The 27,952-nt window shown below is 44.4% G+C and overlaps 1 protein-coding gene across 1 annotated transcript; it reads left to right on the top strand.

The window, feature by feature from the left end:
* Nucleotides 1-977: 977 nt before the first annotated feature.
* LOC144600297 (sodium- and chloride-dependent neutral and basic amino acid transporter B(0+)-like) lies at nt 978-25,616 on the top strand. The gene is made up of 11 exons (XM_078411864.1): nt 978-1,040; nt 2,190-2,343; nt 6,756-6,933; nt 8,651-8,783; nt 10,957-11,097; nt 19,032-19,260; nt 19,559-19,684; nt 20,918-21,054; nt 22,394-22,597; nt 22,688-22,858; nt 23,462-25,616. The coding sequence occupies exons 1-11, from the start codon at nt 978-980 to the stop codon at nt 23,591-23,593; spliced, it is 1,668 nt and encodes a 555-aa protein (XP_078267990.1). The 3' UTR covers nt 23,594-25,616.
* Nucleotides 25,617-27,952: the final 2,336 nt, after the last annotated feature.

The following is a 27,952-nucleotide window of genomic DNA, read 5'->3' as shown; positions in this document are numbered from 1 at the left end:
ATCACTGAGCAGCATTGTTGCAGGTTAGATGAAAAGTGGATCATCTAGCACCGTGCTGTGCAATCTAATCCAGTTTAACTAAGAGATTGTGAGAGAGTTGCACTGAAGAATTTAACATAAGCAAGTTGAGGAGAAGATAGCAGGTATATTCAAACTTATTGACATCTTTCGTGCAGCAGGGTAACCAAACTGAACCAAGAGGAGGTAGTTGAGGGAGGTCCTATTACAGCATTTAAAATACACTTGGACCGGTACATGGAGAGGAAAGGTGATGAGTGATATGGGCCATATGTGGGAAAATGGAACTAGCTGAGATGGGGCATCTTGGTCGGCATGGGCAAGTTTGGCCGAAGAGTCTGTTTCCATGCAGTATGGTGCGAACACTCATAAAATTCTGATCATTGGCTCTTTGATCCAAGGCTAACTTCCATTACTATTTATAGTTAACTGTGGGTTTCAAATTAATGCAGAGTTGGGCAGACTTTTCAAGATTATCGTATATGCTAAATTATTGAACAGATTACCAATTCTACCTTAAGAGAAGTGAATTATCCAGTTAGTTTGTGCCATTTCTGATCAGCTTCCTATGCTCCTGATTTCAAAATGGAAAATCAAAAATGCACGATACTTGCACTTTGGCACTTCTTCTATCGCGTCCATCATCTATGTTTCAAATGTTCGGCCAGGCTCTTGCACAGTTGAGTGCTCCAAAATGAAAGAATAATCCTTCATCTATAAATTAATTAACAACATAAAAATTCTTGGACCCTGGATCCACCAGACTCAGTAGACCAAGATACACTTCTTTTAAACAGTGTAAGGCACTTGCCTCTGGCTGTGCAAGACGTTTTCCCAGGAGTAGAAATAAATTGCTATTATTCAGAATCAAGAGAGGACAAAATTCAAAGGCATTGGATGAAGTAATCTCAACAAGGACAACTTAAACATATCGGAGAATCGTTTATCATTGCCCCAAAATGGAGGAGAGAGAATTGGCTTTATCCATCCATGGCTGTCAAGCACACAGTCCAGGTTTGACAGTAAGTATTTGATCAGGAATTGTCAATAACATGCTGATGATCTGGGCATTTTAGTGATGTGTTGCAGTTCCCTGAGGAGTTCAGAAGTGATGCAAACGGCCGCTATTTCCTGGTAAATGAAGAGGAGTGCCATGTTTCCGTGGATGTCCAATCCCTCCATACTTTCACCTCCTACTGGGATAACTTAAGGGCCCTTCCTTGTTCCTGGACCACAGCCCCTGTCAGGCCTTCGATTGAACACTCTTTGCCTGAACCCTAACATTGAATAACTCCTCTTTAAATTCCCCTCACTTCTCCAAATAAGAGATATTGCTAAAGGAACCTATCAAAATCCAAGCCATATCTGTGTCTTTATGGGACAGGTAGGACATTTGATGGTCACATTGATGCCTCTCCTTACTGAACGATTGATCAGCAGGGAAGTAGGCCTTTCCATACCAACCCCTTCGCACAAGTTCTAGTCTCCTTATCTGCCAGCTTTCCATTCTCCCAGTTTTTTTCATCTCTGTCACATCCACTGTGACCATATTGTGCCTCACACAATCTGAAGATATCACAGCTATCACCTCTACCATGGATTCCGTTCCACTATAATTGACATCAACTATGTCTGTTCCAAGATGTCCCATCGAAGCAAGTTCCATATGTCCACTTTTGGTCCACATCCCTCTAAACCTTTCCTGTCCATGTACCTGTCCATATGTCTTTTAAATGTTGTTTGTAATATTTGCCTCAATTACCTCCCTTGGCAACTCGTTCCATATACCCATCACCCTCTGAGTGAAAACCTTGCTCCTCAGGTTCCTTTTAAATTTTCCCCTCTCACCTTTAACCTACGATTATGCCCTGGTGGTAATTTCCTGGTTCTTATCACCTCATCTTCCCCCTTTTACGTCATCTTAAAACCATCATTCATATTTCTATCTTCTATATCTAACGACAATGTCTTATTTGAGTTCATTGACTTGAAACATCACCATGTTTTTTGCTCCACAGATGCTGGGTGACCTGTTGACTATCTTCAGTAGTTCCACTTCTAAAGCTATTTTTTGCATATTTTTCATTGTTTCTGTAAACTGTCCCCCTGTTTGTTTTGAATACATATCTAATGATGACTAACCAGTTGGTCATTTCCCCTCTCTCCCCCAGTCCGCCACCGATGGACACGTGGGTGAAAGTGATGAGAACGTGGAGCGAGGTAACTGGTCCTCGAAGACCGACTACCTGCTCTCTGTGATCGGCTGTGCTGTGGGTCTGGGCAACGTCTGGAGATTCCCTTACCTGGCGTACAGGAACGGAGGAGGTACTGTAGAGGTTCCACAATACATGAGAGGGAAATTCAGAAGAAAAGCCAACAGTTCATTGATTTATAAATAGCATTAAACTCAAAGAATGTTAATTATACCAAGTTCACAAGGAGAACCCAAGAAGCAAGTACTTTAGTTTCATGTCCCACCCCGGTCTCCATTCCCATTGGACAGAAGATACAGAAGCTTTAAAACGCACATGACCAGACACAGAAACTACTTCTTCACCTCTGTTATCAAGCATCTAAATGGTCTTTCCATTAGCTATGGGTATCAGCCGCAGTTTGCATCACTTCTGAACTCCTCCGGAAACTGCAACACATCACTAAAATGCCCTGTTGCAGATATTGGACTTTGTCAATGGAACTGCTGTGCTACAATGCTGAAAACTATATGTTGCACTATGTATCTTCCCCTCCGCTCGATCGATTGTACTTGAGTTTAACTCGATTGCATTTATCTACCTGTTTGGATAGCGTGTAAAACAACGATATTCACTGTACCTTGGGACACGTGAAAAGAATAAATCTGAACCTAAACCTATTACAATGCAAACAAGGCGGTTCCTAAAATATCTCTGTTGAGCTAGAAATATGCAACCCAAGATTCCTCTGTCTTCAATAGTTCTGTAAACGTTTAATATATTTTAGTCTTTTGCAATGAGAAAAATCATAATTTACACAACTTCATAATAAGGATGTGGTAGAATAGAAAGGGGACACAGGAGAGATCAGCGTTTACGTTTAAGTTGAGGTTTATTATTTTCATGTGTACCAAGGCACAGTGAAAAGCTTTGTTTTGCATTCTATCTAATCAGATCAGATACAAAACATAGGTACAATCAGTTTAAACTCAAGCACAATAGATAGAGCAATCTGGAAGTCAAGTCAAGTCAAGTCAAATTTATTTATAAAAGCACATTTAAAAACAACCCACATTGACCAAAGTGCTGTACGTCAGAGCAGGTACTAAAAGCACAATAAGAAACAGACATCACAGCACACAGGCACAAAAAAAACTGTTCAAAGGGAGCAGCACAAAACAAAACAGGTACAGAGTGCAGTTCTCAGTTTAGTTTAGAGATACTGTGCGGAAACAGGCCCTTCAGCCCACGGAGTCCGGGACGACCAGCAATCCCTATACATTAACACTATCCAATACACACTAGCGACATTTTTTACAATTATACCAAACCAATTAACCGACAAACCTGTCCATCTTTGGAATGTGGGAGGAATCCGGAGTACCCGGAGAAAACCCATGCAGGTCACGGGGAGAACGTACAAAATCCGTACAGACAAGCACCTGTAGTCATGATCGAACCAGGGTCGCTGGCACAGCAACTCTACCTCTGTGCTACCGTGCCACCATAAAGCATAAAAATCTAAACCTAAACAAGTCAAAAGAAAAGTCCTGACCCAAAATGTTACCTATTCATGTTCTCCAGAGATGCTGCCTGACTAGGATTGCCAGCTATCCCGTATTAGCCGAGACATCCTGTATATTGGGCTAAATTGGTTTGTCCCTTACGGGACCGCCCTTGTCCCGTATTAGGCCCAGGGGGCATTGTAGGCCCGGACGCTGTTGGCCCAGACAGTGTAGGCCCGGACACTGTAGGCCTGGACAGTGTAGGCCCAGACACAGTAGGCCTGGACAGTGTAGGCCCGGAGGCCCGGGCACCACCTAACGGAGGTTGCCTATCAACCCGCCTCCCATCCTGGGCGACCGCCATCAGTGGAGCGGGAGCACGTGGCTGCTGGCTGGGTGAGGTCATGTGGGGCGCGGGGCGGTGACGTCACTTTTTGTCCTTTATTCAGGAGTGAGAAAGTTGGCAACCCTATGCCTGACTCACAGAGTTACTACAGAACTTTGTGCTTAAACCTAAAATGCCAAGTGTTTGATCCATCCTGGCTTTCCCCTGATATGCCCTCCAGCAAATATGTCAGTCTTCACATTAAATTAAGAAATAGCTCAGAGAAGGGCAGAGTTCTTAACCTGGCCATAAAGTCTTATTGTCCTGGTGGCAATGCAGGGTCGTTGAGTTTGGCAATCAGTTTGGAAGGGTTGATGGTGTTGATAAACAGCATTCTCACGTAGGTGTCTCTGTTGTCAAGGTGGGAGAGGGTGGAGTGAAGTGCCGTGGAGATGGCATCCTCCGTACTCCTGTTCTGGCGGTAGGCGAACTGATAGGGGTCCAGTGTGGGAGGTAGGCAGCCTTTGAGGTGTGCCAAGACCAGCCTCTCGAAGCACTTAGTGATGATGGGAGTAAGTGCAACTGGGCGGAAGTCGTTGAGGCTCGCTGCAGTGGAGTGTTTTGGCACCGGCACGATGGAGGTGGTTTTAAGACTCGTAGGGACAGCTGCTTGGGCAAGTGACAAGTTGAAGATGTCAGTCCAAACATCTGTCAGCTGCGCAGCACAGATCCTGAGGACACGCCCGGGGATACCATCAGGGCCAGCAGCCTTCCGTGCATTAATCCTGCTCAATGCCGTACACACGTCGGTGGGGGTGAGTGTGAGGTGCTGATGATCAGCAGGGAGCACAGCCTTGATGGCCACCTCTTGATTGTCCCTGTCAAAGCAGCCATAAAAGTGATTAAGCTCCTCAAGGAAGGAGGCGTTGCTGGATGTGGGGATCGAGTTGGTGGGTTTGTAATCCGTGATGGCCTGGATGCCTTGCCACACGCGTCGGGAGTCGGAGTTGTTCTTGAAGTGCTCCTCGATCTTTAGCTTGTAGCTGTGCTTGGCCTTCTTGATGCCCCTCTTCAGGTTAGCCCTGGGGGAACTGTAGGCCCGAGCCTCACCTGACCTGAAAGCGGTGTCACGTGCTTTCAGCAGTAGTCTGAAAGATAATAATAAAGGAAAGAATGCATTGATTTAACAGAATGTAAAATTCAATGTTTGAGATGAATATATTAATGTTAAACTGTAATGATGAAATGAATGATGAACAGAATCTCTGAACTGTCAAACCTCCCTTCACCTGTATCCACCTATCTCTTGCCAGGCTTCATCCCACACTCACCTATTTTTTCCAGATTTTTTTCCCTACTGTAATCAGTTTGAAGAAGAGTCCTGACCCGAAACATCACCTATCCATGTCCTCCAGAGATGCTGACTGACCCGCTGAGTTACTTTAGCACTGTGCGTTTTGCTGAACCTTGGAATTGTTGGTTGTTTATAATGTCTTGTTTCCTAGAATGAGGATAATGATTTATTCCTCACTGCTTGTTTTTCTGGGGACATTGAAAGCAAACACCGCTCTGAAGGTCTGGAGTCACGTGTACATCAGTCCCTCAAGTCCTGGCAACACCCTCATAAATCTTCTCTGCACTCTTTTCATCTTAATGACATCCTTCCAACAGTAGGATGACCGAAAGTGAACACAGTACAGCTAATACTGCCTCACCAACAACTTGTACAACTATAACATCATATCCCAAGTACTATACTCAATACCCTGACTGATGAAGGGCAAAAAAAACCTCAAAGAGCTGAGCGGGTCAGGCGTTATCTCTGGAAGACATGGATAAATAGCAAAAGCGTTCTCTACCATCCTTGTCCATCTTGGTAACATAAATGAGGCTTGACCTTAAGAGGTCAGCAAACCTGATGTATTAATGTCCAGTCAGAATGTTCCCTTGCTCATCCTTGCTGTCCTTTTAAAATAAACCATTCTTCAATCTTCCAGAGCTTCAGCTGTGGCTAAAGATGATGCAAATACCTCTGCAAGGGCTTCCAAGTGTGCAAGTTCAGCTCCCAGGGATGTATTTAGATGGTTTATCACTAGGGCAATATGTAGATGACAAACAGGAGAGAACCAGGATATATCTTCTATTTCCGGGAGACTAGTCATATTGATGTGGGTAGTCACCTGTCTCTCAGTCTTTATCATTGTGTCCACGATAAAGTTCTTGTGTGTTGGCAGTGAGAGAGGCAATTGGTAAAAATTAACTGATGAACAGAGGTCCAGCAGTAGAGCTGCTAACTCTCAGCGCCAGAGACCCAGATTCGATCCTGAGTACGGGTGCTGTCTACACGGAGTTTGCATGTTTAGTTTAATTTAGAGATACAGCGCGGAAACAGGCCCTTCAACACACTAAGGACAATTTCCATCCAAAGCTAATTAATCTTTAAACCTATACGTCTTTGGAATATAGGAGGAAACCTGAGCACCCGGGGAAAACTCACGTGGTCATTGGGAGAATGTACAAACTCCACACAGAGAGCACCCATAGTTCTCCCTGTGTCTGTGTTGGTTTTCTCAGGTGCTGTGGTCAGCTCTCACATTCCAAAACCGTGCAGTTTTGTTGGTTAATTGGCCTTTGATTATAGTCTCTGGTGTGTAGGGAGTGGATGAGAAAATGGGATAACATGGAACCAATCAGATTTGACCAGCGTATTTGCAGCTCTTGATAACGCTTGGGGAGCGCAAGACAATGTTTTTACGGCGCGCTTCCAAGTCTCGCAGCTGCGACAGGCTCCAGAAGAGAACATCGACAATTTTATTACGAGACTAACTTTGGCTGTTCAAGATTGCAAGCATAAAGATATCCAGCCGCTCAAGTTCAAAGAAACAATGTTCATGTAGGCGTTGATTATCAGTACCTGTGACGAAAAAAACATGCGAGAGCCTTTTGTGTGAAAAGCATGCTCTGTCCTGGGACAAGGCGTGCTCCACTGCTCGTTATATGGAAGCTGTGAATAAGGGTCTTACCAGCTTCAACCTAATCATTCACAGCTGATTCAAGCAATATGGGATCGAGAACCCCCTCCCAAAGACGTCTATGTTTGCCATCGCCGACTAACCCGTGACTCACAGCTACGACCACGTCAACCTTCACAAAGGTGCCTTCGCTGCGGTGAAAGTCACAGACAGTGGTCTGACTGCAAGCACAAAAACATAGTTTGCAGGTTCTGTCGAAAGGTAGGGCACATCGAGAAGGTATGTTTTGCAAAGCAATGCACTGGGGGGAAACGGCAAACATCGACTCACAACTCTACATGAGTAGACGGCCATTACATAGACATGGGGACCATATTCAAAACCCATGGGACGAAAAGTCAGAGCCAGCCTCCGTAAGTGGTTATGCTGACAGTGGACAACCAACCCGTGAGGTTTGAACTGGATACAGGTTCAGCCGTCACTTTGATAGGTGAGTCGTCATTACTGCGAATATCAGCGCCTAGACTCAGTCTTCCACAGCTACACCGGAGATGGTGGCGATGTACTTGGAGTTTTTACGGCAGAAGTTGTTCAGACTGGTGACCTGTTCCACTTACCAGTGAATGTGGTCAGGGGAGGCCAACAGTTGCGTAGAAATTGGATGAAGAAAATTCTATCCTATATTAACCGTCTTAGTGGAAGCCCAGCATTAACCTCCCCACTACAGAAACATCAGCGCGGAAACTGTCAGCCTAAAGTTTACAAAGCCCGTCCAGTGCCTTACGCTGTCGGCCCGAAGGTGGAAGAACTGTCTGCCTACAGAAAATGGGTGTGATCGAACCAGTGCCATACTCTGTGTGGGCAGTTGCGATTGTACCAGTTGTCAAGTCTGATGGATCCATTAGCATTTGGGGTGACTATAATCAAACTGCCAACACTGCGACAAAATTGAACACGTATCCCCTACCACGAATTGAAGATTTATATGCATCCCTCTCAGGAGGACAGCACTGCTCAACATTAGACCTGAAACGTGTCTTTAATCAAGCTACGCTGGACGAAGAGTCGTGCGACATTACAACAATCAACATATATCGGGGCCTATTTCGCTGCAAGCAGTTACCATTTGGAGTGAGTTCTGCCCCTGGTATATTCCAGTGTCTTATTGATAACCTTGTTGAGAATATCCCTTATGTGGTTTTTGGTTGGCAGATGGTTGTACAATGGCCAGAGATGAGAAGACTAAAAGAGCGAGGTAAGGAGGCAAGGACTGAACAGATGTGAAATGTGAACCCACGGGAAGGGTTATAGGTGGAAGGGAATGGGAACAGCGAGAAAGGGAAAGGGAGAAATGAGTGATAATCCAGGTGGGGCAAAGGGAAGAGAGGAGGGGAAAACGGGGAGTGGCTTTTGGGAGGTGAGTTAGCTAAAATGTGGAATTGAACATTCATTCCATTGGGTTGTACGCCACCCAAACTGAATATGAAGGGGTATACTTCCAGTTTGCATGCAACCTCACTCTTGCAATGGAAGAGGGCCAGAACAGAAAGGGCAAATTCATGTATATTTAGCTAAATATTTTTGTGCTCTTTATTTAATGATGACTGATACAAGATGCCTTCTGGTTTTTTTTTTTAGAAATTTTGTTTTACGCCGCACAAGTTCAGTGGGCGAGACGGGGGAGATAGTCTGGCACTTGGCCCTCTGTCTGCTTCTGGCCTGGCTGATCGTTTGTGGAGCACTTTCTAAAGGAATCAAATCTTCAGGAAAGGTGAAATGATTGCTGACAAACAGCACTAAAAACTGGTGACAATGTACAGATGTCCACATTTACAAATACGCTTTAAAATTACTGTGGGCAACACACAAAGAAACTTGTAGAGGGAATTAATATCAAAACAAGGATCCCAATTAAAAGAGATGACAGTACAGAAATTAAGGAAATGGCTGACTTATTGAAAAATTCCTTATGTATTCATTCCAGAGGAAAAGCTGCATTTTGATGATGTTATAGGAGTCCGTGTGCATTAACCATTAAAATCCTCTGGCTATGAACTGAAAGTAATCAATGGGGCTGACCACTGGGATTTAGAAATTGATGACAGGTCAAAAGTCAGGTTTCTTGCAGCTAGTGGCTCTCCTTAGAATCTCCAAAGACTTTCCATATTCAATAAGGGACCTCCCTGGCATGTGGTAAAACATGCTCCATCTGTTGTAATGTGCACAGATACAAGAATAATCTTGAAACTCGACATCAATCAGGGAAAAGCTAAATGATCTGTTAGATGTACCGAGTTTTAGCAATTTGACAGAGTTGCTTTTATAGGTGCAAAAGCTTTAAGCATCACTGCACTAGTTGCTGAAACATAATGGAAACAAGAAATTGTATTCTGAGAGTTGGACCAGTTTCTACTGAGTTCACAGTTCTTGCTCATGATGAGTTAATTTGTTCAATGGTACTTAATTGCCATGTAATTCTTAGATTTGGGTGCAATTCTGTAAAATCATATACGTTAGCACAAAAACGCAGCATTTGTAGTGCATGAATAGTAGATGTCACCACGGCAGTACGCAAAGGGTGAATGTCAAAACAAAGAACTGCAAATACTGGTTTGTCCACAAAAGGACACAAAGTGCTGGAGTAACTCCGTAGTGCTGGAGTAACTTTCATTTCACTGCGCATTTATGTGTATGTGACAAATAATATTGACTATTGACTATAGGTAAGGTAGCATCTCTGGAGAACATGGATAGGTGACGCTTCTGGTCGTTCGGAGATGTTACTGATCAATCGATTAATTAATCAATTAATGCTCTCTTAATCGCTAATTTTAGATTTGCGGTGATTATTATTTATGAGCCAAGATATACACAAAGCAAAAGTCTGTGTATGGAATTAGTCGTCAACTAAAGCAGACGAGACTCGAGCAGTGAAACAAAATGTTCAAGGGACCACATTTCCCAATGTGGGCCACCTAAGATTGCAAAATAAGCTAAAGAATACATTTGTGGTGCATAATTGATTCAAAATGGGCTTCTCCTGTGTAAATGTTTTGCTCCTCTGAATATTGTAGAATGATTTAAATTCTGTTTAATACGCTTCTCAATTATGTGATGTAATAATAATAATAATATATTTCTTTATTCGTCCCACACCGGAGAAATTTACAGTGTTACAGCAGCAATGTGGATAGCAAGAGAGCAAGAGATCATTCATTATAAATAAATAAAAGATACATAAATTGTCATCAGCTTTCTGTGTGTTCTTACCTGTTATTGTTGACTGGTCTGCTGGGAGCAGTGCTGATTGTGCAGTCTCACAGCAGCGGGAAGGAAGGACCTCCTATATCTCTCCTTCACGCACCTGGGGTGAAGGAGTCTGTCAGTGAAGGAGCTACTCAGTGCAGTGACAGTGTCCTGCATGGGGTGGGAGTCGTTGTCCAGCAGCGATGTTAGCTTTGCCATCATCCTCCTCTCTCCCACCACCTGCACTGAGTCGAGGGGGCAACCCAGGACAGAGCTCTGTGAATAATCATCTTTAACTCCAATTCTTTTACTTAGTGTAGACACAAGGAATTGCAGATGCTGATTTACAAAATAAGACACAATGTGCTAGAGGTACTCAGTGGGTCAGGCAGCATCTCTGGAGAACATGGGTATGCTGTAGAAGGTTCCTAACCAAAACCACCAATTGTGTTCCCCAGAGATGCTGCATGAAAGCATTTTATTTATGACTGTGCTAACGTATATGATTTTACAGAACTGCACGCAAATCAAAGAATTTCACTGTATGTAGATGCATGACAATTAAGTGCCATTGAGCAAATTAACTGCGTTACTCCAGAAGCTGTGTGTCTTTTTTTATTTAGTGTTTCATTAAATCAAATATTGCAGATGTTAAAGCAGGAACAGAAGACAATCTAACAATCCTTTTCCACGTTCAGGTCGTTTATTTCACAACAACGTTTCCGTACGTGGTTCTGACCGCACTTCTGATCCGAGGACTGACCCTGGAGGGAGCTTGGAAAGGGATTGAATTCTACATTGGGAGCCAGTCGGACTTCTCAAAGCTGGCTGATGCTGAGGTAATCTCACCAGTGTAATCCACCTTCTTTTGGCTGAATATTTCAATCAGATATTTCCACGTGTGGAAGAAATTAATTTAGAGGGAAATTAATGGAAAATGAAAAGCGGAGACTTTGCAGATTTTTTTCGAGATTTTATTGCATGATATCATGGAGAGAATGGCTGCAGTAAATTGCCCACCAGTTCTCTGACTTCACAGCAGAATTAGCCGACAATTCTGTTATACTGTGCAGTAAACAACTGTTGATTTTTGTTAGATACTACTCTATGAAAATATTCCATCAACTACATGGGTACCTATTATTTAATTAGTCATTACATACTTCTTGTTTTTGTTAATCTTATTCAACAACAAATGGTTAATGCAAGTCAAACACGATCCAACGGCATCTTGACATTATTTTATCTCACCTCTTAGGCGTCCCGCACCACCAACCCCTCTCCGAGCCAATCACAACCTCCCCATTTACAGTAACATTTCTATGCCACTAGTGGTAAGGGACGCGGGTGGTCTACTGTAACTTCTCAGGAGGGGAAAACAAGCTTTGTTATCTCCTCTACTATTTCACATTTACATTTACCATCCACCTGCAACACATTCCCAGACAAGATGTAATACGTCTAAACGTACTCTGCCGATTCCCATGAACCTCTTCTGCACCTGGTCAACCAGAGATACCAATTGTCACATCCAAGCACCCTTTCGTTACCTTGTTCAATTACAATCAAAATTAAGGAAGGATATTAATTTTTCTTCCACAGTTCCCTCCTTGTTGATCTTTATGAAAGGATTTTAATATTTTCTCTCAGTAATCAGTTGTAGAAATGGAGGCATACATGTCCCATTATAATTTTGGTTGGAACTCGTCCTTGAGCTCGCAAAGGGATACCTCCTTCAATGTGCATAGGGATATGGGCACAACCCTAACTTCAAATCAGATAAGGAAGCTTGCTTTTAATAGACAATAGACAATAGACAATAGGTGCAGGAGTAGGCCATTCAGCCCTTCGAGCCAGCACCGCCATTCAATGCGATCATGGCTGATCACTATCAATCAGTACCCCGTTCCTGCCTTCTCCCCATACCCCCTCACTCCGCTATCCTTAAGAGCTCTATCCAGCTCTCTCTTGAAAGCATCCAACGAACTGGCCTCCACTGCCTTCTGAGGCAGAGAATTCCACACCTTCACCACCCTCTGACTGAAAAAGTTCTTCCTCATCTCCGTTCTAAATGGCCTACCCCTTATTCTCAAACTGTGGCCCCTTGTTCTGGACTCCCCCAACATTGGGAACATGTTATCTGCCTCTAATGTGTCCAATCCCCTAATTATCTTATATGTTTCAATAAGATCCCCCCTCATCCTTCTAAATTCCAGTGTATACAAGCCCAATCGCTCCAGCCTTTCAACATACGACAGTCCCGCCATTCCGGGAATTAATCTAGTGAACCTACGCTGCACGCCCTCCATAGCAAGAATATCCTTCCTCAAATTTGGAGACCAAAACTGCACACAGTACTCCAGGTGCGGTCTCACCAGGGCCCGGTACAACTGTAGAAGGACCTCTTTGCTCCTATACTCAACTCCTCTTGTTACGAAGGCCAACATTCCATTGGCTTTCTTCACTGCCTGCTGAACCTGCATGCTTCCTTTCATTGACTGATGCACTAGGACACCCAGATCTCGTTGAACTCCCCCTCCTCCTAACTTGACACCATTCAGATAATAATCTGCCTTTCTATTCTTACTTCCAAAGTGAATAACCTCACACTTATCTACATTAAACTGCATCTGCCATGTATCCGCCCACTCACACAACCTGTCCAGGTCACCCTGCAGCCTTATTGCATCTTCCTCACAATTCACACTACCCCCCAACTTAGTATCATCTGCAAATTTGCTAATGGTACTTTTAATCCCTCCGTCTAAGTCATTAATGTATATCGTAAATAGCTGGGGTCCCAGCACCGAACCTTGCGGTACCCCACTGGTCACTACCTGCCATTCCGAAAGGGACCCATTTATCCCCACTCTTTGCTTTCTGTCTGTTAACCAATTTTCTATCCATGTCAGTACCCTACCCCCAATACCATGTGCCCTAATTTTGCCCACTAATCTCCTATGTGGGACCTTGTCGAAGGCTTTCTGAAAGTCGAGGTACACCACATCCACTGACTCTCCCTTGTCAATTTTCCTAGTTACATCCTCAAAAAATTCCAGTAGATTTGTCAAGCATGATTTCCCCTTCGTAAATCCATGCTGACTCGGAACGATCCCGTTACTGCTATCCAAATGCTCAGCAATTTCGTCTTTTATAATTGACTCCAGCATTTTCCCCACCACTGATGTCAGACTAACTGGTCTATAATTACCCGTTTTCTCTCTCCCTCCTTTCTTAAAAAGTGGGATAACATTTGCTATCCTCCAATCCACAGGAACTGATCCTGAATCTATAGAACATTGAAAAATGATCTCCAATGCTTCCACTATTTCTAGAGCCACCTCCTTAAGTACTCTGGGATGCAGACCATCAGGCCCTGGGGATTTATCAGCCTTCAGTCCCATCAGTCTACCCAAAACCATTTCCTGCCTAATGTGGATTTCCTTCAGTTCCTCCATCACCCTAGGTTCTCCAGCCCCTAGAACATTTGGGAGATTGTGTGTATCTTCCTCAGTGAAGACAGATCCAAAGTAACGGTTTAACTCGTCTGCCATTTCTTTGTTCCCCATAATAAATTCCCCTGCTTCTGTCTTCAAGGGACCCACATTTGCCTTGACTATTTTTTTCCTCTTCACGTACCTAAAAAAACTTTTGCTATCCTCCTTTATATTATTGGCTAGTTTACCCTCGTACCTCATCTTTTCTCCTCGTATTGCCTTTTTAGTTAACTTTTGTTGCTCTTTAAAAGAGTCCCAATCCTCTGTCTTCCCACTCTTCTTTGCTATGTTATACTTCCTCTCCTTAATTTTTATGCTGTCCCTGACTTCCCTTGTCAGCCACAGGTGTCTCTTACTCCCCTTAGAGTCTTTCCACCTCTTTGGAATAAATTGATCCTGCAACCTCTGCATTATTCCCAGGAATACCTGCCATTGCTGTTCTACCGTCTTCCCTGCTAGGGCCTCCTTCCAATCAATTTTGGCCAGCTCCCGCCTCATGCCTCTGTAATCCCCTTTGCTATACTGTAATACCGACACTTCCGATTTTCCCTTCTGCCTTTCCATTTGCAGAGTAAAACTTATCATGTTGTGATCACTGCCTCCTAATGGCTCTTTTACCTCTAGTCCCCTTATCAGATCAGGATCATTACACAACACTAAATCCAGAATTGCCTTCTCCCTGGTAGGCTCCAGTACAAGCTGTTCTAAGAATCCATCTCGAAGGCACTCTACAAACTCTCTTTCCTGGGGTCCATTTCCAACCTGATTTTCCCAGTCTACCTGCATGTTGAAATCTCCCATAACCACCGTAGCATTACATTTTTGACACGCCAATTTTATCTCCTGATTTAACTTGCACCCTAAGTCGAGGCTACTGTTTGGGGGCCTATAGATAACTCCCATTAGGGTCTTTTTACCCTTACAATTTCTCATTTCTATCCATACTGATTCAACATCTCCTGATTCTATGTCACCCCTTGCAAGGGAATGAATATCATTCCTTACCATCAGAGCAACCCCACCCCCTCTGCCCACCTGTCTGTCTTTTCTATACGTTGTGTACCCCTGAATATTCAGTTCCCAGCCCTGGTCCTCTTGTAGCCATGTCTCAGTGATCCCTACAACATCATACTTGCCCATGACTAACTGAGCCTCAAGCTCATCCACTTTATTTTTTATACTACGCGCATTTAAGTACAACACTTTAACTTCTGTATTTACCTCCCCTCTCACATCGTTCACAATTGGCCCTGCCCTTAATTTCTTTTCCGCTCTAGAACTTCTGTTCCCATTCTTCCGAGAGTCTTTTGCAATATCTCCTGTATTCCCTTTTACCTCATCTTCATATTCACAATTTGTTAACCCCTCCCCCCCACTACTTAGTTTAAAGCCACAGGTGTCACACTAGCAAACCTGCCTGCCAGAATGTTTGTCCCCCTGCTGTTAAGATGCAACCCGTCCCTTTTGTACAAGTCACCCCTAGCCCAGAAGAGATCCCAGTGGTCCAGAAATCTAAATCCCTGCTCTCTGCACCAGTCCCTCAGCCATAAATTCATACCCTCTATCTCTCTGTTCCTGGCCTCACCAGCACGAGGTACCGGTAGCAGTCCAGAGATAACTACCTTCGACGTCCTACTTCTCAGCGTTTTTCCCAACTCTCTAAACTCCCGCTGTAGCACCTCCTTCCTCTTCCGCCCGACGTCATTCGTGCCCACGTGCACAACGACTTCAGGTTGATCGCCTTCCCTCGCTAGGATTTTCTGAAGCCGGTCTGTGATGTGTTGAACCCTGGCACCAGGGAGGCAACAGACCATCCTCAAGTCCCTCCTGCTGCCACAGAATCTTCTATCCGTCCCTCGGACTATGGAGTCACCGACCACTACGGCTCTTCCAGACTTCGGTCTCCCCTGTCGTGTATCCTTGCCAACAGGTCCGCCACTCGGACTGGAAACGTCTTCTGCCCCGACAGTTCCCAAGAGGGTATACCTATTTGCAATAGGCACAGCCACCGGGGTCTCCTGTAGTCCACGTCCACTCCTCCCTGAAACAGTCTCCCACCTTCGCTCGACCTGGACCCTTGGCGTGACAGCCTCACAATAGGTCCTGTCGAGGAAACTCTCGCATTCCCGGATGGCCCTGAGGTCATCCAACTGCCTCTCCAACTCCACCACACGTCCCTTCAGGAGCTGCACCTGGACACAGTTCTTGCAGGTGTAGCTCCCAGAAGCTCCCGCGACGTCCCTGTCTTCCCACATCCTGCAGGAAACACACCGCACCAACTTTTCCGCCATCACCTTGTGCCTATAACCAGCTCTGGCTTAAAACAATGGTATCCTCCTCACCTCAGCCTCGCAGCCAAAGACTCGCACTTCCCTCACTGGGCACTTCCCTCACTGGGCACTTCCCTCACTGGGCACTTCCCTCACTGGGCACTTCCCTCACTGGGCACTTCCCTCACTGGGCACTTCCCTCACTGGGCACTTCCCTCACTGGGCACTTCCCTCACTGGGCACTTCCCTCACTGGGCACTTCCCTCACTGGGCACTTCCCTCACTGGGCACTTCCCTCACTGGGCACTTCCCTCACTGGGCACTTCCCTCACTGGGCAGCACCTGAACAGGGCTGCACCCTTTTGTGAGCCTTGCTTATATCACCAATTTAAATTGCCTGATTGTCCAATTTACCTAACTTCTCACTTAAACTGCCTGTTGAACTGTGATTAGCACTTACTTTACTGCTCAGCCAACGGGCGTCCTTGCTCTGCTCCCGGACTTTTCAAATTGACTACTACTTCCTTTTGGCGCTCTTTTTAAACTGCCTGTTCAACTGTGATTAGCACTTACTTTACTGCTCAGCCAACGGGCGTCCTTGCTCTGCTCCCGGACTTTTCAAATTGACTACTACTTCCTTTTGGCGCTCTTTTTAAACTGCCTGTTCAACTGTGATTAGCACTTACTTTACTGCTCAGCCAACGGGCGTCCTTGCTCTGCTCCCGGACTTTTCAAATTGACTACTACTTCCTTTTGGCGCTCTTTTTAAACTGCCTGTTCAACTGTGATTAGCACTTACTTTACTGCTCAGCCAACGGGCGTCCTTGCTCTGCTCCCGGACTTTTCAAATTGACTACTACTTCCTTTTGGCGCTCTTTTTAAACTGCCTGTTCAACTGTGATTAGCACTTACTTTACTGCTCAGCCAACGGGCGTCCTTGCTCTGCTCCCGGACTTTTCAAATTGACTACTACTTCCTTTTGGCGCTCTTTTTAAACTGCCTGTTCAACTGTGATTAGCACTTACTTTACTGCTCAGCCAACGGGCGTCCTTGCTCTGCTCCCGGACTTTTCTTACAGCTGTGAGTTCACTGTGTTCCGTGTGAAAGTTGTTGGTTGAATTTCATACTCCAACTTCTATCTGAATCATATTACTTGTAACTATCTAGATGCCTCACTTCACCCTCATATCCTCTCTGATCCCACATAATGTTAGTATATTCATGTATTTAATACTACAAACATAGTTAATAAGGAATATGTCTACATTTTGACACTCTTTTTTATCACTACAAAAATGTTATGGTTCTTGTGTTTCCTTCTGTTCGAGGTTTCTGTCTGAGTGCTGTAGTTTATATCTGGGGGCATGTACCCAATCAGGTTTTTCTTGTACTTTTACTGCTGTTCGTGTTGTTAGCAGCAACAAATATGGTCCTTTCCATCTAGGAGAGAAAGAACCTTTGTTTATTGCTCACACATAAACCTGATCTCCTGGTTTAAACGGGTGCACATTTTCTTTTGCCGGAGGGTCCTGGGCTTGCTTAATTTTCTCATAAATTTTACCAATCGTTTCACTCATGGCTTCAGCATATCTTAAGGATTTGTTATCATTCCACATCAGGGCTACCTTCTCAGTAGTCATCAGGGGTGGGGTTCCTGTTGTCATAGATCACCCCATCAAAATCTCGACTGGTTGATATGGTATGTGTAATTTCCACTGCAATCCACGAGCTTTCGACAAGTTCTACACTAATTTATTGGTGAAAAGAGTTCCTCTGTCAGTGTTTATTCCCATGGGTATCCCGAATGTAGGTATTATTTCTTTCATTAAAATATTGACTACCATCCTTGCATCATCCCTCCTTGTGGGGTGTGCTTCCACCCATCTGGAAAACATATCAACTATGACCAGAATGTACTTAAAACCCTTTGCTGCTGGCATATGTACAAAATCAATTTGCAAATTCTCAAAAGACATTTCACATTGTGGTAGATGATCAAATTTTGCAGGCATCTTCCATCTATTATTTTGTTGACACACCTGACATGGTCTTGCAACTTTATCAATTATGACTGATATACCTGGTGCATACCTTTGCTGGGACAATACATGTGGCATCCCCCCTTTTCCCATGTGAGCCTGTCCATGAGCTTGGCGAGACAGGGGCAAAAAAAGGCTCTTGGGGCAAACTACCCGACAATCAGGGAGGACCCTGATTCTGGACACTTTTCTGCTTCTTTCTTCATGGGATGAATGAGATATTTAGCTAAAGAAATGAATGCTGCTTTTGAATTGTTACATAAATCATATTAACAATTGCATTTTGGTTTAGAGGTCTGAAGAAAATGCAACTGAACAGCTTTATTGTGGGTATGTGTATGAAGGAACTGCAGATGCTGGTTTAAACCAAAGATAGACACAAAATGCTGGTGTAACTCATCAGGACAGGCAATATCTCTAGGAGAGAAAGAATGGATGGCGTTTCGGTTCGAGACTGAGGAAGGGTCTCGACCCAAAACGTCACCCATTCCTTCTCTTCAAAGATGCTGCCTGTCCTGCTGAGTTACTCCAGCATTTTGTGTCTATCTTTAGCTTAATTATAGGTTTAGGTTTAGATTTATTATTATCGTCACATCTACCAAGATATAGTGAAAAGCTTTGTTTTGCCTGCTATCCAATCAATCATGTCATATACTATACATAAATATAATCAAGTACAAACTCAAGTACAATGGGTGGAGCAAATGGCAATGTACAGAATGGAGACTATGGTTCTCAGCATTGTAGTGCACCAGTTTCAGAGATAAAGTCTAATGACTGGAATAGTGAGAGGTGAATCGGACAGTACCCTAGCTTATGGAAGGGCCATTCCTTTGCCCACTTTTACAGTTAATCGATATCCTGTTGTAACATTGGACAACCTCCTTCACTGTCCACTGTACCAACAATTTTGGTCCCATCGGTAAATTTAACTCTATGCGAACTAATTACAATTTCCATTCACCAGGTCTGGAAAGATGCTGCAACACAAATATTCTATTCTCTTGCAATTGGCTGGGGCAGTTTAATAACCCTGTCGTCCTACAACAAATTCCACAACAACTGTTACAGAGACGCCATGACTGTCTGCATCATTAACTGTGCCACGAGTGTGTTTGCTGGATTTGTCATCTTCTCCATCCTGGGACACATGTCTCACGTACAGGACAAGCCTGTTTCAGAGGTCGCTAAGTCAGGTACCTGTGCTCTTAGACTTGCCATCTTCTGTTGTGATTTAGATCCAGTGATGGAGTGGAGGTAATGGGGCTGAGCAAGAGATCAGTTGGAAGGTAATTGGAAGAGAGAGACATAGGGGAGGGGAGAGCAAGGTATGGGGAAATGTAAAGTAAATAAGTAAGTATATGGAAGAGAGGAGCACTGGGGACTCAATCTGATTGTTAGATTAATTAGTGGACTTTTGCATTATAAACATCGTTATAATCTTTTTCTTTTATACATAATTAATCTGATCTGAGCACTGTATCTCCCATTCAGGTTTTGGTTTGGCTTTCATTGTTTATCCAGAGGCTTTAGTGCAGTTGTCATGGGCGCCTCTTTGGTCCGGCCTGTTTTTCTTCATGCTGATCACCCTGGGACTCAGCAGTCAGTGTGTTGCTGTAGGTAAGAGCCACTTCAATCCTTTGCCAAGTCTTTGCCATTTCCCTAAAATCAGGGTGTCTGGGTCTTGAAATTGGATCGCGCTGAAATTTACATACAATTCTAATAGTCATATTTTTGTAAAAGCGTTTAATAGTATTTCAGAGTTGTTTCCAATACAAACCCTCATTCCTTTACTGTGCAGCAAGAGCACAAAAAAAAGAAATTGGAGCAAATGCAGTCTTTCCCTTGTATAGAAGGGAAAGAAACATTTAGACAGGTACATGGATAGGATGGGTTTAGAGGGATATGAGCCAAATGCAGGTAGGTGGGGCTAATGTAGATCGGACATATTGGCCGGTGGGAGCACTTTGAGCCAAATGGCCTGTTTCCACACTGTAAGACTATGACTCTATGACGCTGGAACATAGAACAAAGGACAGTATAGCACAGGAACAGACCCTATGCCCCACAATGTCTGTGCTGAACTTGGGTCAAGCATGGGCAGATGGAGCATCTTGGTCGGCATGGGTGGGTTGGGCCGAGGGCCCTGTTTCTGTGCTGTATGACTCTATGACTCCTCTGCCTGAAACATTGGAGGGACGTACTCCCCTTCTAACTTCATGAGGGGAACATTACCAGGAATGTTTGAGCTCCACCCATGGTTGAAGTATGCCGTGCCCCTGATGGAGCAAGTTGGTGACTTTAATGCTTGCCCTAGTCCTAGCCTGCCCAATCACTCCCCATAGCTCAGGCCCTCAAGTCCTGGCATCATCCTCATAAAACTTCTCTACACTCCTTCCAGCTTAATGACATCCTTCCTATAGCAGGGTGACAAAAACTCAACATAATACTCCAAATGTGGACTCAACAACCTTTTTTACAATTGGAACATAACATCCCAACTTATATACTCTGGACCCTTACTGATGAAGGCCAGTGTACCAAAAGCCTTCTTGACCACCCTGTCTAGCCATGACACCACTTTCAGGGAACTAGCCCACTGCCCTACAGTAGTCCGCAGGGCACTGGCGTTTACTGTGAAGGTCCTGCCAACTACTGCACTCAGTGCTCTGACTGCTGAAGGTCAATGTACCTAAAGCCTTCTTGACCACCCTGTTTACCAGTCATGTCACAATTGGATAGAAGAGGCTGCCACAGCTCTTCTGGTCTGCTCAGTGCTGGAACATCCAGCGCAGTGATTCTCTGAGATTTTGTAAATTATTCATTAAACTCGTTTAACTTTTATTTGATTAGAAGCAGTAATAACGACCCTACTGGATCAGTTCCCTGGGTTTCTGCGATCAAGGCGTCTGTTTCTTACAGCTGCTGTTTGCCTGATATTTTATTTGCTCAGCCTTACCTGCACAACACAGGTAAGATGCAATTCAATAGTATCTTTACAGGCCAGCTTTAACTTATCACGTGGGGAATTTGATATGATTAAATAATAGAGACTCGTTGTTTAACTTGCTTGACAAGTCACATATTATTCTGATTGTGAAATACTTCACAGCATCAAAATCTGGGACACAAAGCAACTGCAGGTACTGGCTTACAAAAAAACCCACAAAGTAACTCAGCGAGTCAGGCAGTATCTGTAAAGAACATGAATAGGCAACATATTGTGTCGAGACCCTTCTTCAGACTGATTGTAGTGGGGGGGGGGGGGGGAGGGGGGGGGGAAGAGATGTGGGGAGGAGTGAGAAAAAGCCTGGCAGGAGATAGGTGGATATAGGTATGGGGTTTTGTTTATTGGCAGGTGGATGGACAAAGGCCAAAGATGAAAAGAAGACAAAAGGCTGTTAAGATAAGTGGAGAAGGGGAGTGAAAGGTGAAACCAGAGGAAGGGATATAGGTGGATGGGAACAGCGGAATGGGAAGGTGGGTGGGGAGGTGCAGGATAGGTACGCATCTGGGTAGGGCACAGGAATGGAAGGTGAAAAAGGGGGTAGCAGGGAGTGGGGGGTTGTTACCTAAAATTGGAGAATTTAATGTTCAGATCATTGAGCTGTAAGCTTCCCAAGTGGAATATGATGTTCAGTTCCTCTTTCTGGCAATGGAGGTGGTCTAGGACAGTGCGTCACACGCTGTGATCATACTTCCAGAGGTTGGGCTGCAGAGAGCTCAACAGCACTTTTCCAACAGCAGTAAGTATCTCCAATAGATGTTGGCCTTTCCAACAATCCCTGTGAGAGTGTGATAACAATAGTCAATCAATTAATTTATGCCACTGAACTACCTGGTGTCTCACCCAGAAGCCCAGTACCACGAGGATGCCATTCATCTGGGCCATTTGACAGTGCCCAGAGAGGATGCCACAGAGTGGTCAAGGTCACAGTGTGGAAACAGCTCAAATGTGAACACTCACTTGGAAGCATTCACAGTAAATGGAGCATTTTACAGTTGGACTTCAATAATCTGGCAGCACTGGGGCTGTGCAGGTGTCTGGGTAACACATTTGCTCCTGTTAAGATTAATTTTAAGTATAAAAGTCAGGAAGTCATCATGGGAAGGAAGTGGAGGCTTTGTAAAGAGTACAGAGCAGATTACCAGAATGCTGCCTGGAGTAGAAGGTACTGGCTATAGAGAGAGGCTAGACAAACTTGGATTGTTTTCTCTGGAGCGTGGAGGTTGAGGGAAGACCTGATATAGATAAAATTATGGGAGATTATATTTTTAAACATTAAATATAAAATTATGACATTTAAAAAAATTATATAAATTAGACAGAACCATTTTCCCAAAGTGGAAATATCAAAGTATACAGGGCATAGCTTCAAGGTAAGAGGGACAAAATTTAAATTTGGATTCTTGTTGTCCACAGGAGTGAACAGATTCATCAAGGACATTGAGATGATGATTGGGGAGAGGAGTTGGCTCTTCTGGTTGTGGTGGAGAGCGTGCTGGCTTTACATCTCTCCATGCTTGATGGCAGTAAGGAGATCTTGAGATCTTACAGCAGTTTAAACAGAATAATTAGCAAGTGGTTGTTCCATCTCCTATTTCTGACATGTTTTTGTACAGGCAATCGTAGTGTGGTCTCTGGTAACATTCGCCCCACCAACATATGGGCTTGTTGAATACCCCGTCTGGGCAACAGCTCTCGGCTGGTGTATGATCACCTTCTGTATTATGTGGATCCCCATCGTTGCCATTAAAAGAGTTGTCCAAGCAGAGGGCTCCACTCTGTGGCAGGTAAGGGAACACCTTGAAGTCTATGAGAGAGGAAAGACTTGCGATTCAAGAGAATATCTCTGTCAAGCTAGCAATGTGCAATACAAGCATTCTGTGTCTTCAGCATTTCTGCCAGTCTTTTAATACATTTTAATCTTTTGCAATAAAAAAAATCACAATTTACATGACCTAATGGCAAGAATATGGTCGAAGTAGAGAGCAGGGCACAGGCGATGTAAGAATTTAGGTTTAGGTTTATTATTGTCACATGTACCAAGGTACTGTGAAAAGCTTTATTCTACATGCTTTTTAATCAGATCAGTTAACACCACACATAAATACAATCAAGCCAAACTCAAGTACAATAGGTAGATTGAAGGGGAGGATGCAGAGTGCAGAATATAGTTCCTAGCTTTGTCACTTCCACAGACATTGTCCAATTTTCACAATCAGGTTATAGGTGAATTGGACAATACCCCAGCTTATGGAAGGACCGTTCAGAAGCCTGATAACAGAGGGGAAGAAGCTGTTCCTGAGTCTGGTTGTGCGCGCTTTCAAGCTTCTGTACTTCTGCCGTATGAGAGCACACAAAAACGATATAATCTTTCAAATTATTTTTCACAGAAAATTTCTGCTGCATGCACATCGGCTCCTGATTGGGGCCCGTACTTGGAACAACATCGAGGGAACAGATACAGGCAGGGGCCTGATTCTGCAGAAGGCCATTTACAGTGTACAGCTCTGAGCAGTCCCTGATTTACGAAAGTGACAGGGAAGTTTCTGTTTAATTTGTAAACAATTCCCTGGAAGTTTGTAATTTATTCCCACCTTAGCATCAGTGGGAGTTGTCCTGAACAATCAGCATCAGTGACTTGGGTTATATCCCTGTATCATAGTTTATATCTTGCATATTGCTTGACACCAGTTCAGATTCAGTTTGGTTTATTCCCATATGCACCACAGTGCCATGGAATCCCTCGAACACACAAAGTATACAATATAGTAAAGGGATTTGTTTGTCTGACCTGCCTGAATCTTGCCTTCAGATGGGGCCCAGTAACCCTATTAATTGCAGTTTAGATCAGCACCGCACACAAAGGAACTCTCATGCAACAGTGAAGAGTCTCTCGAACAAGGTGGTTCATTCAGGCCTTGTCACAGGGGAAGCACGGCTCGAAGATACGTCACTGACTCAAAAAACTTATAACAATCTGTAGTATTCGTGTTATGATGGTTACATTTAATGTTTATACTTCAAAATAATTCATCAGCAACCCACCTTTCCGTAGAGCATTTGATACTGGTTTACTAGGAGTTGCCTCTATCTGTTTGACAGCCTGCACTTTATCTCATAGAGTCATAAAGTGATACAGTGGGGATTCAGGCCCCTCGGCCCAACTTGCCCACACCGGCCAACATATCCCAGCTACACTAGTCCCACCTATCTGCGCATGGTCCATTTCCCTCCAAACCTGTCCTATCCATGTACCTGTCTAACTATTACTTAAATAACAGGATAGTCCCCGCCTCAACTACCTCCTCTGGCAGCTTGTTCCATACACCCACCACCCCTTCTCCTTGTACCATGTCCTCTGGTCCTCGATTCCCCTACTCTATTCTGTGCGTCTACCCACTTTATTCCTCTCATGATTTTGTATACCTCTATAAGATCACCCCTCATCCTCCTGCGCTCCAAGGAATAGTCCCAGACTACTCAACGGCTCCCTATAGCTCAGACCCTCTAGTCCTGGCAACATCCTCGTAAATCTTCTCTGAACCTTTCATGCTTGACAACATCTTTCTTATAACATGGTGCCAAGAACTGAACACAATACTCTTAATGCGGTCTCACCAATATCTTATACAACTGCAACATGACCTCCCAACTTCTATACTGAATACTCTGACTGATGAAGTCCAATGTGCCAAAGGTAATTTTGCTCACCTTATCTATCTGTGACTCGACATTCAAGGAACCTTGCACCTGCATTCCTAGATCTTTCTGCTCTACCACACTCCACAAAGACCTACCGTTCACTTTGTAGGTCCTGCCCTTGTTAGACGTCCCAAAATGCAACACCTCACATTTCTCTGTATTAAATTCCATCAACTATTCCTCAGCCTACCTGTCCAATCGATCAAGATCGTGCTGCAATCTTTCACAACCATCTCCTTGCCAAACAACCATTTCCCCGTTTCCTCTGTAAATATGTGCTCTAGATTGAGACCATACCTTATTGTTCAGACTCTTCTTATTTTATCTGCAGTGATCTCTGCTGTCCATTCTAAACAATGTCCCTAACTAATTACTGCCTCTTCTACAGTGAACTTAAAGTTGGGCTGAGTGACCTTTAGTGCTGAGTTATTCCAGCATTTTGTGTCTATTATTGAGGGCTGCCGCAAGGCTCAGTGCTGGGACCCCAGTTATTTACAATATATATTAACGATTTAGACGAGGGAATTAAATGTGACATCTCCAAGTTTGTGGATGACATAAATCTGGGTGGCAGTGTGAGCTGCGAGGAGGATGCTATAAAGCTGCAGGGTGACTTGGAGAGGTTGAGTCAGTGGGCAGATGCATGGCAGATGCCATATAATGTGGATAAATGTGAGGTGGCAAGAACAGGAAGGCAGATTATTATCTGAATGGTGTCAGATTAGGAAAAGGGGAGGTGCAACAAGACCTGGGTGTGCTTGTAAATCACTGAAAGTAAGCATGCAGGTACAGAAGGCAGTGAAGAAAGCTAATGGCATGTTGACCTTTTTTTCCAATCTCCTCCTCAACGGAGATGCGACCTTTACCGTGTCGTGTCTCCGTTCGCGCTACGGCCTAACACTGTGGAGTCGGCGGCCTCCAGCTGGGATCCACCTTGAAGACTCCGGTCGCAGGGCCTGGACTTACCATCTCGGAGGCTTCGGCCGTGGGCCCTGCAGACCGCAACATCGGGAGTTCACAGGTCCCTGGCTGGCGACCGGCTTTCGGGAGCTCCAGCCGTAGCAGCTTCGACTGCCCCGGAGCGCGAGGTTTGATCGACCCGCTCGCAGGCCCCTCATCGCCCTGCGTGGCTCGGCCGCAGCACTTTCCATCGCCCGGTGGGGGCTCAGGACCTTCATCGGCCTGCTCGGCTCGGCCCTGGGACTTTCCATCGCCCGATGGGGGCTTCAAAAGTCGGGAGCCTCGATCGCCTCGTGGCGCCACGGGAGAAGAATGAGGAGGAGATAAGAATTTTCTTTGCCTTCCATCACAGTGAGGGTGTGCCTGGAGCAATCACTGTGATGGCTGTTTGTGTTAAAAGTTGTAATTGTGTGTCTTGTGTTCTTTATTGTCTACTGCCGGACCCTGACGGGAGAGGACGCTGGCACTATTTGTTCGCCGCTTCTCCGTCAGGACAGTTCGTTTGTTTGTTTTTATGTCGTGACTGTTTTTGTAAAGCGTCTTTGAGCATCTGGAAAAGCGCTATAAAAAATAAATGTTTATTATTATTATTATTATTGCAAGAGGATTTGAGTTTAGGAGCACGCAGGTCCGACTGCAGTTGTGCAGGGCCCTGGTGAGACCACACCTGGAGTATTGTTCTCCTAATTTGAGGAAGGACATTCTTGCCATTGAGAGAGTGCAGCATAGGTTCACCAGGTTAATTCTGGGAATGGCGGGACTGATATATGAGGAAAGAATGGGTCGACTGGGCTTGTATTCACTGGAATTTAGAAGGATGAGAGGGGATCTTATGGAAACATATAAAATTCTTAATGGATCAGACTGGCTAGATGCAGGAAAAGTGTTCTCCATGTTGGGGGAGACCAGAACCAGGGGTCACAGTTTAAGAATAAGGGGTAGGCCATTTAGCTCTGAAATGAGGAAAAACCTTTTCACCCATAGACTTGTGAATCTGTGGAATTCTCTGTCACAAGAGGCAGTGAAGGCCAATTCACTGGATGTTTTCAAGAGAGACTTAGAATTAGCTATTAGGGCTAACGGAATAAAGGGATATGGGGTAAAAGTAGGAATAGGGTACTGATTTTGGGTTATCAGCCATGATCATATTGAATGCCGATGCTGGCTCGACAGGCCAAATGGTCTACTCCTGCACCTTTGTCTATGTTTCTGTCTGTAAGTTATCTTTACCATCTTGGCCTCCTTTTCCATCATCCTTTTGCAATATGTACATCTCTAGGATGAAACATGTTAGAAACTTTACAATTTTCTTATAGAACATAGAACAGTATAGCACAGGAACAGGCATTAGAGCCCACAATATCGGTGCCAAACATGATGCTAAGACCAATTCTAATTTGCCTGCACATAATCCATATCTCCGGGTTCAAACCTGACTATGGGTGCTTTCTACAAGGAGTTTGTACATTCTCCTGGTGACCGTATGGGGTGTCTCCAGGTGCTCTGTTTTGCTCCCACATTCCAAAGACATGTAGTTTTGTGAGTTAATTGGCTTCTGTAAAATTATTCCTAGTGTATGGGGATTGCTGATCGGCGTGGACTCGATGGGTCATTGTCTCTCTAAACTAAATTAAACTAAAGGAACTGCAGATGCTTGGTTACAAAATCAGACGCTAAGTGCTGGAATAACTCAGCCGCTCAGATGGCATCTCTGGAGAACATGGACAGGTGATGTTTTGGGTGGGACTGTTCTTCAGACTTCAGTGTTTGGTCCATGGAGAGGGGGAGCATTTAGGGTGGTATTGATAACAGAGCTCATGCATCATGAACACACAAAGCCATACCCACCTACCCAAACAAAGACACAAAGTGCTGGAGCAACTCAGCGGGTCAGAAAGCATCTCTGGAGAACATGGATGGGTGGTGTTTTAGGTCGGGATGCTTCTTCAGACTTCAGTCACCCCTCACCCTCATTCCACCCACCTTCCCTAGACTCCATGTGTACTGCTACTGAATCAGTTACCTATCCACGCTCTCCAGAGATGCTGCCTGACCCACTGAGTTACTCCAGCACTTTGTGTTTATGGAACTTTGACCGATGTGCAGTCATTGCAATCTGAAGGCAATGTGATTTGGACCTTAAAGTTCCATTTCCTGTCAATCATTAAAATTAGTTAATTTGTTCAAAATTACTTTTTGTCAAGCAGTGTATCATTTTA

The sequence above is a fragment of the Rhinoraja longicauda genome, chromosome 15, assembly GCF_053455715.1.
Source record: "Rhinoraja longicauda isolate Sanriku21f chromosome 15, sRhiLon1.1, whole genome shotgun sequence".
In the NCBI taxonomy this organism is placed as follows: domain Eukaryota; kingdom Metazoa; phylum Chordata; class Chondrichthyes; order Rajiformes; family Arhynchobatidae; genus Rhinoraja; species Rhinoraja longicauda.
The sequence above is the reverse complement of the archived record's forward strand: the minus strand, read 5'-3'. Positions and strand labels throughout refer to the sequence as shown.

What these genes read in the sequence shown, in the direction of transcription:
- LOC144600297 (XM_078411864.1), top strand. Translation starts at nt 978, where the DNA reads ATGGAGGAGAGAGAATTGGCTTTATCCATCCATGGCTGTCAAGCACAC. An exon ending in CACACAGTCCAGGTTTGACA is followed by an intron (nt 1,041 to 2,189) that starts GTAAGTATTTGA and finishes TCTCTCCCCCAG; the next exon opens with TCCGCCACCGATGGACACGT. An exon ending in TTCAGAGGTCGCTAAGTCAG is followed by an intron (nt 19,261 to 19,558) that starts GTACCTGTGCTC and finishes TCTCCCATTCAG; the next exon opens with GTTTTGGTTTGGCTTTCATT.